The sequence below is a fragment of the Arvicola amphibius genome, chromosome 10, assembly GCF_903992535.2.
Source record: "Arvicola amphibius chromosome 10, mArvAmp1.2, whole genome shotgun sequence".
NCBI classification, from domain to species: domain Eukaryota; kingdom Metazoa; phylum Chordata; class Mammalia; order Rodentia; family Cricetidae; genus Arvicola; species Arvicola amphibius.
Genome location: NC_052056.1, coordinates 7340045 through 7356376, shown reverse-complemented (window position 1 = coordinate 7356376; position 16332 = coordinate 7340045). Strand labels below are relative to the sequence as shown.

General features: G+C 41.8%; 1 protein-coding gene across 5 annotated transcripts in view; it reads right to left on the bottom strand.

The window, feature by feature from the left end:
* The window catches only part of Synj1 (synaptojanin 1), a 77471-nt gene that overhangs the window by 46235 nt on the left and 14904 nt on the right, over positions 1 to 16332 (bottom strand). For all 5 annotated transcript variants that reach the window (XM_038344746.1, XM_038344743.1, XM_038344742.1 and 2 more), the window contains exons 3-6: positions 10621 to 10707; positions 8181 to 8448; positions 5922 to 6147; positions 5093 to 5176 (exon numbers count right to left, since the gene is read on the bottom strand). In XM_038344746.1, the coding sequence (XP_038200674.1) occupies positions 5093 to 5176; positions 5922 to 6147; positions 8181 to 8448; positions 10621 to 10707 (665 nt within the window). The remainder of the gene's footprint in view (positions 1 to 5092; positions 5177 to 5921; positions 6148 to 8180; positions 8449 to 10620; positions 10708 to 16332) is intronic.

Genomic DNA, 16332 nt, shown 5'->3' with positions numbered 1-16332 from the left:
ATAGTGAGTTCCAGGACAGCTAGGGCTACATGTAGAGAAAACCTATCTCAAAAAACAAAAACAAAAAAATAATGATAATAATAAAACCAAAATAACAATCATAAAAAGTAACAAAGATGCTTTACTTAATCAATCTTGAGTGATTATTAATCACTGGATAAGTGGTGTGTTTCTGTAATAAGTAATATTTTCTGAAGGAGAAAAGATTTCATACACTACTGAAATGTGTCTGAGATTTTTTTAGCTCCTAAAATAAATTTTTGCCATTATAATGTGTATGTGTGTATAATGTGTGTGTAGGGCACAGTGCATGAGTGGAGGTCAGAGGGCAACTCTGTGAAGTTGGTTTCCTCTTTCTATCATTATGTGGTTTCAGGAATTGGACTCTGTGCAGCAAGTACCACTGTTTGCTGAGCCATCTTGCTGGTCCAATGTATCATTACTTTTATTCTTAAAATTTTAACTCATCAAACTGTTTAATAGTTCAGAACTAAGGCCTAGAAAATTTAGAATAGAACTGGTTCTTTTCCTAATATGGAACTGCAGTGGGATTTTTTTGTAAAATTAATATAGATTACAATCTGGTTTTATTATTTCTTAAACTTCTAATTTTGCTAGATATCATCTAACTTACAGTACAAGCACTCACTCTGCAGCATTTCTATTGTTCTGATACACCGAAGAGCTTTGAAGAATACTCATTTTATTTTAATTATGCACATGTGCCTCTGTGTGGCTATGCTACCATGAGCACGGGTGCTCACAGAGGACAGAGGTGTCTGACCTCCTGGAGCTGGAGTTACAGATGGCTGCGAGCCATCAGGTGTGGTGCTGCAGGTAGAACTCAGGCTCTCAGAAGAGCACTGCATACGCTTTCTACTGCTGGGCACTTCCCCAGCTTTAATAATGTTTAAATAACCACCCTCTCTGCTGCTTTAAAACAAATCTTAGTTTTTGGCCAAAAATAGCAGTGCATGCCTGTAAATCAAGTTACTACAGAGTCTAACAAAAAATCCTGAGCTCAAGTTCTGCCTTGGCCACCCAGATAACAGAAGTAACTCTGCTTAAGAAACTCAAAGCCGCCGGGCGGTGGTGGTGCACGCCTTTAATCCCAGCACTTGGGAGGCAGAGGCAGGCGGATCTCTGTGAGTTCGAGGCCAGCCTGATCTACAAGAGCTAGTTCCAGGACAGGCTCTAAAAAAGCTGCAGAGAAACCCTGTCTCGAAAAAAAAAAAAAAAAAAAAGAAACTCAAAGCCTTAGGGGCTGGCGAAATGGCTCAGTGGTTAAGAGCACTAACTGCTCTTCCAGAGGTCCTGAGTTCAATTCCCAGCAACCACATGGTGGCTCACAACCATCTGTAATGGGGTCTGGTGCCCTCTTCTGGCCTGTAGGCATACATGGAGGCAGAATGTTGTATACATAATAATTAAATAAATCTTCTAAAAAAAAAAAAGAAACTCAAAGCCTGCTTAAGAGAAACAAACAAAAAAAGCTTGGTTTTTTTACCATTCTATTTTTCAAAAACATGTTTTATGTGTATGTGTAATTAACGGCATGTGTGTGTGTGTGTCTGTGTGTTTGTGTGAGGAAAAATCTTAAGAGCCTCTCTGCCGATGCAAAATAACTCCAATTAGACCAGAGTAGACCAAATCAAAGATGCTCATCCTTAACAAATGCAGCACTCCCGGGTGGTCCTGAGCATAGCAGGGGGAAGACAGAGAGGGAGAGCCTAAATACCCTGTGGGAGTGGTCCTGACCCTCGCTGGGGAGGAGTCAGTGTTTGGCAGGCTTTCCTGGAGGTGGAGTCCGGCCCAAGGCAACTCCCAGGGAAAAGAGGCTTGAGATAGAGCTTATGTTACATTGGGGCACCGATGGATGACTGCCAGGGCCCGGGTGACCTTTCAATCACTCAGTGTGTAGCATGTGCATGAGGTCAGAAGAGAGCGTCACACCCTGGAAGCTGGATACAGACAGAACTACCATGTAGACACTGAACACCTGACTGGGGTCCTCCACAAGAACAGCAAGTACTCTTAACCTCCCAGCGGTCTCTCCGCCCCAGTACCCTGACTTTTGAAATGAAGGGCATCTTTATCAAGGTAAACAAGTTGACTGCTGGCAGAAGAAGCTGGGAGGCAGTAAGAACTTTGTGATAAGCATTTGACTGATACCATAAATTGTGCAAGTAATTTATCAAATCAAAGGCAGTACTTTTTTTCAAATGCTAAAATTTGCATATATTTTTAAGCCCTTAAGAGTTCATAGCTTTACTTATTGAAAAGCCCAAGAAGAAAATAAAAATGTAGATTCTAAAAATAAGAACGTAGAAATAAAGAAACATAAAGTTATAAGTCTAGGAGAATGAGAACAGACTCTCAGCAGCTTCCTCAGCAGATCAAGGATCAGTCATCCACAGTGAGCTATTTTCTCGGATGCTTGGGAAGCCTCCATCAGCTTAGGTCATTTCATTTTACAGCTGGCTGTTCTGTTTACAAGGCCAGTGCTTCTCCCTGCAAACTGAGAGTAGTGTCCTGGCCATCCCTGATAAACCAGATGTGGACTGAGTTAACCTTTAGGAGACAGAGATATGTGACCTCTGGGTTAGGCACTGTCTCTGTTATGGGAAACTGGCGCCACCAAAGAGGAGGCCTGGAACTCCAGCACACACCTGGAGGTACTGGAGACAGTGGACAAATACAATGGTTTAATTAATGAGCTCTGGTAATGAAGGCTGTAAAGTATGACAGTCAGTATCTGAGTTCTACCTTGAGATAGTGTGAAGAACTTTCTGCTATCTCCTAAGTTCTCAGCCTAAGAACCAATTATTCTGACTTATCAACCTTCTGCTATTACTAGCAGCCCCTGACTATTGCTAACGACATCTGTTTTCTTGCAATTAGTGACTTTTGCTGTAATCTACTCTATAACATATTTCATGATAGCTGCCTAGTTACCCATTTACGTTAAAACTCACTCCCCTCCTTAGGGTCAGGGTAAGACTGTAAAAATCCCTTTGTTCAGAGCTAATGCTTGGTGCCCCTACTATAAAAAGTGGGTTCAGAAACCGGCCTTTTGCCACAGCCTAACAAACACCATCTCTGGTCTCAGCTAGCTGATAAGGTTCTGTGCCCCGTGGTGTTTTATTTTTTATTTTTATTTTTTATTTTTAAGTTTGTTTCTGGTTTTCCTAGGATCTAGTTTCTGGAATAAAGTTTGCTTCTGGTTTATTAGACTTGGTAGTGTCCTCATCTTTGTGCGACCCACCCTGGGCCCAACACTTATGATTTATAGCTAATAATGTATGAAACAAACTATAAAAATATATTTAAACCGGCTGGTGGAACCTGGAACCTCTTCAGTCTGTCCCCAAACAGAAGCTTCACCTTGCATCAGGTTGGAGCTTCAAGGCTGTTCTTAAAGCAAATACTCTGACTATCCAGCAAAGATCACAAAAGCTTAAGAAAGTGAGGCTCGGTCAGTGCTTTCTCAGAGTTAAACTGCCCTGTGCCTAAAAGAGAAAGTCTTCACCTGGCTGGGTGTGGTAACACACACCTTAAAACCAGCACTCAGGAGACAGAGGTAGGTGGATCTCTGTGAGTTCAAGGCTCTTGGCAAAAACTAAGACTTTTAGAAGCAAAATAAATAGTCCTCATGTCATTAGTGCTTGGACTACCTTAAACAGACTGGAACACTGAAAACATCAGGGGCCCTGCTTAGAATGTAAGAATGGTCTAGCAGCAAAAGGGGAAGCAAGGCTTCTTTTTCTGTATCATTTTTACAACACTGAGATACATTCTACCAGATTACCCACACCAGAGGGCTACAGTGAACATGGTACTATAGGGCCTAAGCACTTCTCATTACAATTAATGTAAGATTATACTTCTAGAAATAATTTAATATCATAACCTTATTTATTTATTTGAGGCAGGGTTTCTCTGTGAAATAATCCTGGAACTCTCTCTGTAGTCCAGGCTGGCCTTGAACTCAGAGATCCACCTGCATCTGCCTCCCGAGTGCTGGGATTAAAGGTGCAACACCACCACCTGGTCATAACGTTATATTTTTTAAAACATTTTGTAAAGATGAGGGAATTATATTTTTAAAAACCAAGTTAAAAATTATCAGGACTATCCTGAGGATGATAAGACATCACAAAGAGCGGTCACAGACAGGTCATTGAAACCAGCGATGGCTGGGCCTGATGTGCCGCTGTGTGCCAGGCGTCATCTGAGGAGGAGGTTTTCATTCAATCCTCAGGAAGAAGGTATCGTTCCCATTTCACAGATGGGGAGACTGAGACAGAAAAAGGATTCAATCACATGTCCAAGATCGCTTAACCAGTAATGGTAGAATATGGGGGTAAAAACAGTCTGGGAACAGACGGTTTTTGTTGTTTTAGTTTTTAAAGCTACCAAATCCTTCTGCTTAAAGAAACTAAGTAATTTTACACTAAAAAAAAATAAATAAAAACACTTTAATAAAACTTTGAAATTTAAGAAATTAACAGGCTCCTGAGTTGCTACAGCTATGTTATGTGGTTCCCTAGGGTGGCATTAGTGATGGCCTGGAACCATGAGGAAGTGCAGCCCCATGGGCGCCTTTAGATTACTGGGAGAGATGCCTTGTGGAGGGAATGCTGGTGTTCTGCTGGCACTCTTATGGGACTAGTAGCTCCAGAAGTCTGAGCGGAATATAGCTGACTCTGGCTTCTGTTTAAATATGTGCTTTCTCCTTCCATATAACCCCGTGGTAAGGCCACCAAGTGTCACACTGTCTCACCGGTTGTCAAACCAACAAGCCTGTCCGATCGTGACTTCCAATCTCTAAAATTATAAGCCAAAATAAAGTTTTTCTTTATGAAATTGGGATAACTAAGGTGAATCACTATAGTAGTAGAAAAGCAACTAACACAGAACCAAAAGGAAGATGACTACGATGAGATGCTCCTCAGGCCCTCACCCGTGAGTCTAGTACTGCACACAACAGACTGATTAGTGAAACTGAAGAACCATGTTGAAAATTTGGATAATATGGACGCTTTCAAAGAGGAAAACAAACAAATGAATTGGATATCAGGCATATACATACTTGCAACCCTGGTTGTTCCCAAAACAATGGAACAGATCCTCGGATTTGTATGAAGGAAGAAACACAGTCATCTAGGTATATAACCTAGAAAACAAAAACATCTAAGAATCACAACTTTAAAGAAGAAAATTTTAAATCTCAGTATTATATACATATATTCTTATATTTTCTTTCATTTGTTCCTTAGTTTTTTATAATTTGAAGAACTGAGTTGGGCTGTGTTATAGACTGAAATTTTATGATTACATAGTTCCACAGCCAAATGCTCTAACTTTAGAATTTTAGGTAGTATGTATCTATCATTAAGAGTTGGGCTTATTTTCACATAAAATATTTATATAAAGCCATCTTGATCTCTAAATGAAGATTTTAAAATTCATTGTCAAATGTACAGCACTGATTATATCACATTATTTAATTACTACATAAACTTTAAGGTTTATTCTAAGGAAGCCTTTCTAAGGCTAATAAGTAGCCATTAACATCATTATACACACCAAAACATATCTACATTCAGGTAAAACTATTACCTACTATTTCCTGTGTCTCCCACACAAGTCTGTTACTCCAGTGTCTCCCACACAAGTCTGTTACTCCAGTGTCTCCTGTGTCTCCCACACAAGTCTGTTACTCCTGTGTCTCCCACACAAGTCTGTTACTCTAGTATTTCCTGTGTCTCCCACACAAGTCTGTTAACTCCAGTATCTCCTGTGTCTCCCATACAAGTCTTATTCCAGTATTTCCTGTCTCCCTCTCATAGTCTGTGTTACTCTAATATTTCCTGTGTCTCTTTCACAACATGTGGTAAGAAATATAAAACACTACGTACCTGCTCTGTTTCTACAAAATTGGCAACGTGACCATCATCATTCGTTCCCCGGACATTAAACCTTGTCCCGGCTCGTTCACAGCTTAGCCTTGAAATGAGACAAGCCTTTGCTTGTTTGTGGGCAGCATAAATCGTTCTGATTTCTACCCCTCCACACATGAGGCGCAATAACCAGTCATCACAATTCACACCATAGTGCTTGAGATGCAAATGCAAAGACTGATTCCTAAGGGTAAAAGAAGAAAGTGGATTAGGTTACCGAGCACAAAACAACACTGAACACATCTTAGAACATTAATGTAATATTGTTAAAGGTTCCCCAAGCAAAGCATATGCTATGCTAAAGACAGGGCTATAAAATAAAATATCCTATTGTACTAAAAACTTGTGATTGTAGTATTGATAAAACACTTCTAGTCTACTTCGTAGAACACACACATAAACTGACTTGTTCCAGAAGGAGTTACACAAACACATCCTACTTTATCAAAGAGATTTACATGGAAGACTTTTGTAAGGCTGTATTTTAATTAAGTTTAAGCTGGGTTGCCTGGCCCTGCCTCGATGTAGGGGGAGGAGCTCAGTCTTGCCTCAACCTAAGGTGCTATGCTTTGTGCTGGTGTGTGGGGGGGGGGCATAAGAGGCCTGTCACTTTCTGAGTGGAGATGGAAGGGAGGAAGGTGGGTGGGAGGGAGGAAGGAAGGGAAACTGGTTGGTGTATAGAGTAAATGAAATAAAAATGTTATTTAAATAAAATAAACAGCTGGCATAGCTAGTAGTTCTGTACCACACAATGTGAGGAAGGACGAAAGAAAGAAAGAGAGAGAGAGAGAGAGAGAGAGAGAGAGAGAGAGAGAGAGAGAGAGAAAGAAAGACAGACAGACAGACAGACAGAGAAAGCTACAAGGATGTGAATTCTAAAAGCTTCCATTTTTCTAAGTAAAATTAAACTCAAGTATTTCAATGTTTAGCAAAACAAAAGTTCACCATATCAACTACTGGACAAGCTTCTTCAGGAAGGGATTTAAACATGTCCCAATCTCTACTTTTAATTTTTAAAAAAAAGAATTATTCCTACTAATTATTAAACTTTGTAAACACAATTGTACCTGCTTGGATTTCTAACGTGATGGAAAGTTTTCCTCTGTCCCTCTAAGACTGGGGACAGACATAAGTGGGGAACAAAAAGGTATGGACAGCTGCCCAAGCACAGCTGGATTATAATCATTTACTTCAGAGGGCTCCAGTGTTTCCCACCAGAAAACACACACACACAGGGTTGGCAAAGGCTTCACCCTGGAAAGCATATCTCTGGACACCTGACAAAGTGCATGCCATCATCACTAGCTTCTGCTCACCATTTGTGCTTACCTATAACATGGCACCTCAGCAGCAGCAAGTAACAGACCCTGTATGCTGTGAATATGTTTTATTACCACTGGTTAATAAAGAAGCTGCTCTGGCCTATGGCAGGGCAGAACAGAGCTAAGCAGAAAATCTATGCAAAGAGAGAGGGAGAAAGAATGTGGAGTCAAGAAGACGCCAGCAGTCACCAGAGAAGCAAGATATTAGGTAACGCCATGGTCATGTGACAATATATAGATTAATAGAAATGGGTTAATTTAAGTTGCAAGAACTAGTTAATAATAAGCCTGAGCCATCAGTCAAACAGTTTGTAATTAATATTAAGCCTTAGAGTGGATATCTGGGAACTGGTGGGTGGGAGGGAAACCTCTAGTGACAGATACCTACCCAAGTTTTAGTTAATGCAGTGCTAGACTGTGTCCCAGTGCACTGTTTCTTCAGAACCTGCTGCTCTTACACTGAGAGCATCTACTTGGGCTAGAGGAGGGCTCCCCTGCCTACTATGGACAAAGTATGCTCAATTCCCAGCACCAACAAAGAAAGAGGATCAACTACTTACAATCTTAACACTGAAAATAAGGGAACACTGCTTAGAATGATGAAAATGCCAGAGATGAGATCTCAGAACAAAGACCAGAAGGAGTGATGGAACTACACTACAAATTCCACAAATAAGCAAATTTAAGCACATTTCAGTCAAGATCAGGAAGAGTGGCAAATGGGCTTCCTCCCACATTCCCACTCCATCAAGGTGCCTGCACTCCTCTGCTGCGGACACAGGGCAGGAGAAAAGTGCAATCATCCATGTCCATCTGTCCAGAAAGAGTCAACTCGCATCCCCGAGTGAGCGACCATAGCACATAATTACAAAGGAAGCAAGAGGCACAGACTCACCAGAAAAACCTATTGTCGGTCGTGTGCTCCTGCATGCTGCGATGTGCATTCAGACTCAGATCTAAGCTGACTCCAGATGCAGACCATGCAAAATAAAAGTTTCCTGAGTTCAAAACTTTTCGGACTTCTGAAATTCGATCCTCATCTGAAGCATCAACTCGAAGTGATATAAACTCAGTGGAAGTAACTCGAAAAACTTCAGATTCTTGAATTTTCCCAACAGACATGCATCCAGTGACTAGGACCAGATAATGCAACATGGTATCACCTGCAAAAACAAAAGATTTTACTGGACAGAACACCAACATTTTCAAGCTCTATAGTTTCTTCTGACTTATTCCTGTATTTCCATCTTTAAAATCTTATGTTGTGTTGTTTTTTTTTTTAAAGTCTTACTATGATGCATAAGATGGCTTGGAACTCCCAACCCTCTGGCTGGCCTCACCCTACCAAAAGCAGGGATTATAGATGTGTACCACCATGCCTGATCATTATGATTATTCTAAACTTATGAACATGTTTAAATTTACAACCAGAGGTATTCTTTCAGGGAAAAAAATATTCTCAGTTAAATACATTCAGTATGCCAAGCACTAAGACATTAATAAGACAATGTCACATTTATAAAGTTATTTCCAACCTTAATCTGAGGCTACAAAACTTATTGAAAAAATGGACAGGAGACTCAGATAAGATAATGAACGTCCAATATCTTTGTAAATGGTAAAGTTTTAAAATGGCATATAAACCTGAGAGCTGAAGATGACAGCATATGGGAACAAGACCTTGGTGACTATTTACACAGCAATCTGGCCATGAAAACTTTCACAGACTTTCTGTGGTTTTCCTTTGTTCTTTTTTAAAAGCAAATGGCATGATATTGGGGTTTATTCTGTGGTCCTAACCCCTGAACACCAGGATTATTTTTCATTTAATTATTACACAAATTTTATTGATATTAGAGTCAGTGCACAGGCAATGGCAAAAGCAGAAAGATCCCTGAATCATGGCTCCTTACTTATTATCCAGATTAAACTGAGTATGCTAGCATGGCCAACCTATATTATAATCCCTTGTGAAAGGTAATTAAAACATTTATTTCATAATTACTTAAACAATAATAGTAAACAGTCCAGCACAGTCTTTTGCATATGATAAATTAATAACAAATGACAAATCTCCATTTTGTAGGCCAGTACTGCTCAAATGCTCCATGAAAAGAGTCCGTCAGCTCTTGGCAGCACCCAGTAAGAAAGGTACCTGAACCATAATAAAATCTACTATAGAACTAAATTCCCCCTTTAGTTGACTTTCTTTTCTTCTTTTAGTTTCACAATTAGACTTCATCAATGAAGAAAATCATGTGCTATATATGCACAATAGTGCAAGCTTACTTTCTGACACAGACCAATAAAAGCAAGAACCAGGTGCAGTGTCTGGACCACATTTCAAGGCATACCTGTGTAGACAAACTGCTAATCATAAAAGTTATCCTGAAGATTATGGTAACACTAAGTCAGGGGTGGAGAGACAGCTCAGTGGTTAAGAGCATTGCTCATCCAGAGGACCCAAGTACAATACCCAGCACCCACATGGTATGGTTCACAACAGTTCTAGGGGATCTGACACCGTTCTTGATGCAGCAGGCTACAAGCACATCGTTCACAGACATACATGACATTATCGAACATCCACACACATAAAAATCAATGATTTTAAGTTACAAAAGAATATTAGATAGCAGACATTTCTGAATCTAAAACAGATGCCTTTTCCATGGTATACTAGGGATCAGTGTTTCCCACACACCTACTCCTTAATGTGATGCAAGAAGACAAAGGGATTGTTCTCATTTTCTGCTAATGTGTTTCAACAAGACACTCTCCTTTGATTTTAAAAATGTTGTCTGTCTTTCTAAGAAAGAAATATAAAAGGTTAGCCTAATTATTTTTATTGTATGTATAGGAGTGTTTTCTCTGAATAAATCTATGTGAGCTACCATGAGATCCTGGGAACCAAACCTGGGTACTCTGGAAGAGCAGCAAGTGCTCTTAGCCAAAGACTCAGACAGCTGCTGGGAAGGCACAGCCCGTTTTCTTTAATGGTGTAATCTCTGGTAGACTGACCACACTCCAGGGTAAATTCCACATCCAAGAGTAGTTAACCAACACAAACTGGACTTTATAAGTTTGAGAGAAGTAGTTGGGGAGGGAAGAAGTGGAGTAGGAAGGGACAGACAGACAGACAGACAGACAGACAGACAGACAGACAGACATTTGGTTGGGTAGGGATGTGGGGGGGGTAGATTTGGAAAGAGTTAGGGGTGAATATGATCAAAATGTATTACATGAAATTTTTATTGTCAATAAAAATTTTAAAAGATTAGCTTAATTAGTGTTAAATGGAGAAGTAGATGAGTCACACTGAATAACAGACTTACCAAGGTTTAATCGTAAAACTCCCAAAAGTCCATATGCATCCAGTACTTTGGTATATGTACTTTTAATCGCCTCCTTCTCTGCAGATGCTGTTAAAAATTATAATTGAAAACATCAGAATTTATATAGCTATAAAGCCAGAATTTGAAATAAAAATTTCAAAATATGATATTCTTTTTAAATTTTTTCCTCTTCCTCTTCCTCTCTCTCTCTCCCTCCCTCCCTCCCTCCCTCCCTCCCTCCCTCTCTCTCTCTCCTTCTCTCCCTCCTCCCCTCCTTCCCTCCCTCCCTCCCTCTCTCCCCCCCCCTCTCGTATTTGGTTTTCCCCTGTGTCCCTGGGCTATAGTCTCAGGTTCTTGGTCATCCAAGCAGTGTTGGTTATGGATTAGATCTCATGGAACGGGACTTAAGTCAATTCAGTTATTGGTTGGGCGCTCCCACAAGCTTTGCGCCACCATTACCCTAGCATCTCTTGCAGACAGACACAATGGTGGCTGGTTTGGTGTTCATATTACTTTTTTGATAATATGCAGAATATCTTTCTGTGTTGAAGACACTGAAACATAAGATGAAGGTTCTATGTAGGCGCCAGCTCTCTCCATGTTCTATATAGGTATTGCCTTCAGCAATGGGGCCTTAACACCAGTGTATTATATTAGGCATTTTCTCCAAGTAGTGATACAGCCTTCTTGTTGGAGTTAAATAATTCCAACCACCTAAGTAATTCATCTTTTCTCACTGATGACCTGTCTTATTCACCCTTTAATCCTTGACACTTAGAATAGTGCCTGAACACAGAAATTGAATAAACAGGTATAGCACAAATAATATAAACCCAGAGACATATCAAGCTTAAGATCAGAGAAGCAAAGCAGTCAAGCCACTCTCTAGACCTTTTACCTCTACCAAGGCTCAGACAAAAAAAAAAAAAAAAAAAAAAGGTGATTCCCGCAATTTTCTCCACCAACCTCAGACTCCTCCACACCCCCACTGAGTTCCTGTCTCTTCCCCTTTATAGTCCTCTCTCCACCCAGCCATATAGCTCCTGTCTCCACCTCCCTAGTGCTGGGATTAAAGACGCAGGATCCCAAGTGCTGGGATCACTTTTGTGTGAGCTCTGTTTCTCTTTTAGACAGATTTAATCTGCAGAGCCCAGGGTGGCCTTGAACTCACAGAGATCTGCCTCAGTCTCTGTCCTGAGATTAAAGGTGTATGACCCCACTCCCTGGCCTGTATGGCTGACTACTGGGGCTGTTTTTCATTTTGGTCTTCAGGCAAGCTTTATTTATTAAAACACAATTGATATACCACTATAAACAGGTATAATGCTGTAAGCCACTGGTTGACCAGAAAGTTTAGCACAGCAGTGGGGCAATCTTTACTGACCTTTGGCTTTCTTCCTTCTAGAAGCTGATGTTATCTTGTTAATAAGTACCATTTAAACAATAGTTTCCCTAGAGCAGGCTCCTATGGTTAGTCTACTAAAGGAAAAATCAGCAACAACAAAAATATCCACAAAGTTTAAAGGAGTAACCTTCCTAACACTTAGCAGATACACTCTTACAATTTATCAAAGAACCAAAGAAAAATAAACCATATCTAGTCTTTCAAAAAATTCCAAGCAACACATTGGAAAGTGGAATTCAGAAAGAAACCCACCAGGGTCCTGTCCTACTCCACCCCTCCGGCAGCTGGCTGCCTGGCCGGCTAGCTCACACTGCCCGCCTGCCAACGCCACTCTCACCCTGCCCTTCATCCGCACTGCACAACTGCACAACTGCGGAACCTTGGCAGGGCTCACGTGCCGCTCTAGGAAGCAAGTAAGCAGATGGCTCCAGCCTCCCCAGAGCTTGTCTGTCTCCACTGCGGGCAAAGGCTCTTCTCAGCCTCCACTTACTCCTAGCCACTTGGATTACACACTGTTCTTTTATCTTAAAGTTCTTCCCCAGAGTTCTACAAAGTGTCTAACCTCCGGATCTGCTTCTCTTCAGACCATCCACTCAGCTTCTTCCTTATAAACCTCACCTTTACCACCCAGTGACTTGTGCTCAGCTAGCTGGCAGCATAGCAAAGGCTAAATGACTCAATTATCATCACACTCTCTAATGTGTTCATAATTAAGTGTGGGCCTTTCTCTAACCAGTACGAAACTGGAGTGGGGAAGAAGAAGCATGGCACTAAGTGTCTTACTCCACATTCCTTGATGTCCTTGATATTGCTCTGTGTGTTTACAGAAGTTACATCTAACTTTTTCTAATGTTCAATACAAACATAAAATTTTATAATATAAATTGAATTCTGTTTTCTAAAGGAAACCAGATTTGCCTTCCTTAAATATTGTACTTCCTCATTCAGGGTACCATGGGTGGGGCTGAGAGTTTATTCAGTGGCAGAAGACTTATCTAACACTGTAAACCATGCTGGCCTCAGAGATTTACCTACCTCTGCCTCCTAAGTGCTGGAATTAAAAGCATGCATCACCACCGCCTGACTGATTTTTTGAAGTATGTATACTACACAAAAAAGCAGATGCTCAAAGCACTCAGTCTATTTCTCCTGGTGAGAGAGCTCTGCAGTGTTCCACAGGCTCCACGCTGGATGGTTTAAGACATCACTACTGCCGTGGTAATGTAGGGTTACTGATGTGCCAGTGTCAGCAGCACTCATCACTTGGTGCAATGACAGCAGCCAGCAAGAGTTTAAAAGCAAACGTAATTCAATGCTAAGTCATTCCCTTCCATATGAACAGTCTCTGTAACTTAAATTATCAAGAAATACTGTCTAATCATAACTACTTTCTCCTCAATTGCACACCAAATAAATACCAGCTCAGGCCCAATGACAATCCTTCTATTACACTGTCATCCAACTCAAATACGCAAGCAAATGCCAAGCTGTCTAGTTATCTGTTCTTTGGAATTATCTTTTTAGAGTACCCCCCCACACACACACACACACGTGCACACACGTAGACTACAGGAAAGGGATAGATGAAATTGCATTTTTCCTGTTGCCAGGGGTTTTGTTTTCCTTTTAGGCTATTGCCAGCAACTTTAAAATGGCATTGCTGCTGAAGTACTTGTTTATTATCTCCCGATTATTCTGACAGCAACACAAGCCAGGTGTTCGTATGCATTATTCAATTTTCACAATAACCTAAGGAACAAAGCTACAATTTCCATTTGACCCACAAGGAAATTGGCTTAAATTGGCTCCTAAGGAGCCAGTATTGGAGAGAATGGAGCTTTGCTGGGCGTGATGACTCATATGTTAACCCTTGCACTGGGGAGGCAGAGGCAGGTCATCTGGTTTCCAGAGTCCCAGGCTAGCAGGGGCTACACTGGGGGGGCCTGAAAGAACTACCTACTCCTGCTCTTGTACTTAGAATGGGTCCCTTGTTACATGTTCAAGAGTACTGAAAAGTGTAGAATACAAGAAACAAAGGGAACAATATGTTATTACTCCCCAAATAGGCTTATAGACTACAAGTTCCACAAGGAAATGGGCATTTTTATCATCTCAAAGTCCTCAAAACAATCATAAAGGCGGGGAAAAGCCTACAAGACATGCCTGGCAAACCATTACCTTTGCCAGTTACCAGAGAGAATACCGAGAGTAACGAGACAGAAAACTTTGAAAACTGCCACCTGACTGGAAAAACCCAGTGTCCCTCTGTCACAGCCCTGCTGAGGCTGTGGGGCAGCAGAAGCAGCAGCCAGGGGGGCCTGCTCAACAGCAGCCAGGGGGGCCTGCTCAACAGCAGCACTGCCGCCAGGGGGGCCTGCTCAACAGCAGCACTGCCGCCAGGGGGACCTGCTCAACAGCAGCACTGCCGCCAGGGGGACCTGCTCAACAGCAGCACTGCCGCCAGGGGGACCTGCTCAACAGCAGCACTGCCGCCAGGGGGACCTGCTCAACAGCAGCACTGCCGCCAGGGGGGACCTGCTCAACAGCAGCACTGCCGCCAGGGGGACCTGCTCAACAGCAGCACTGCCGCCAGGGGGGCCTGCTCAACAGCAGCACTGCCGCTCTTCACAGGCACAGGGCTTAGGGTCCAGAGTCAGAGACCGCTGGAACTGGTAAAAGTGGAACAGGGTCTGAGCATTAGCAGTGGCCAGTACGCAAGAGCATGTGAGGGAATACACAGTCAAGTATCTGGGGCTATAGGGTATCATGCCAGCAACCCACTCTCAAATGCGTAAGAAAATATCCTTTTTTAAACTGAACTTCAACTTTTCTGTATGTTTAAAATTGTTTCATCTTCCTAAACTTAGATAAATATCTCTAAATGGCATCAATAAGATAAATTCTTACAATACCCTATTTTCCCTTTATAATTTTTTTTTCAGAGACAGTCTCACTGTGTAGCCCAGAATAATCTTGATTTCATCATCTTCCTGCCTCAGCCTACTGAGAGCTGGGGTGAGCATTTAAGTGGAGAAAAAGATTTCCATATTTTATGCGAGCTTCCAAAACAGATGATATAGGGGTACTCGTGATCACTGTCCCACTTCCTCGACAATCCCATTTTAGAAAATAATATAAGAATCTTTAACTACGAAGAGATTGTCTGGAATAAGAGCACTTAAACCATATTAGAATATGTGTATGACCTTGATATAAAACGCAGCACTTGAAAATGCCATGCGCAATTCTCCTGTCTTCCTTTCCTTCTCACGACCTCCCGGCACACCAAGTTCAGCTCAAAAGCATAACTGCTGTCCACATGCCCCGCGTTCCCCTCATCCTCTGCTCAGCGTGTTCTCTCCATCTGGAATTGCCACTAGTCATCTTCCTGTTCTCAGATATTACCCATCCTTCAATCTTAGCCAAACGCACTTCCTGGAGTTTTGCCCTTATCACACAATTAAAAGTAACTCTTTCCTTTTATTCTATAGTTTGCCACTTGAATACTAATAGTAATTGAAGCCGGTTTGATTTTTTTCACCCCCCAGTGTGACACCGACCTAAGACACCGACCATCCCAGCTGCACTAGATACTCACTTCATGGGAAAACAATCCCTGAGCTCACAGCACAAAAGGGCATGTTTTGCTAACTTGAACACAATACATTTTACAAAAAGCTTTCCCTTCCAAGGAAAGAATCCCAATGTCTTCATTGTGAAAGATGGCATTTAACAATCCTAAGTAAAGCCTAGAAAATCACAAGTGTGGTGAGGGAGGGTGGGCACAGGAAGGAGGTGTGGAGAACAAGCCTGCTAAGTGACTGCTGGCCAAGGCTTCAGGGACAGGGCTCAGCAAAGAGGAAAGGAAGGAGCATGAGCGGGATCAAGGTGGAGACAGGTGATACAGAAGCACAGCTCACTTTACTGCCCCAGCACCCACTGCACCTGGTCTCCTGTACACACGTTTGCATTCTCTTCCTACTGACGGTGGTTATTAGACAAAGAAAACACTGGGAAAACAAACCTTTCTTTTCACAAGCTACTGACTGCTAACCACAAGTGGGTCTGGACGTCCAAGAAGCCTACTGTGTTAGGAGTGATGCTGAGCGATCAAGACTTTCAGCAGTTCAGCTATGGCCACCCGGCCTCTGCCTCTGTAGTTCACATGTTTAAAAACAAGCAAAAGCAAACCTGGGCTTCTAAGATACGGCTGCCACCATATGCCAGGGATAAACAAGGGCTTATTTAAAGGGAACAACTCCTCTTCCCATGCCACGGTTAGCTCTATCACTCATTTGGGTCTAATG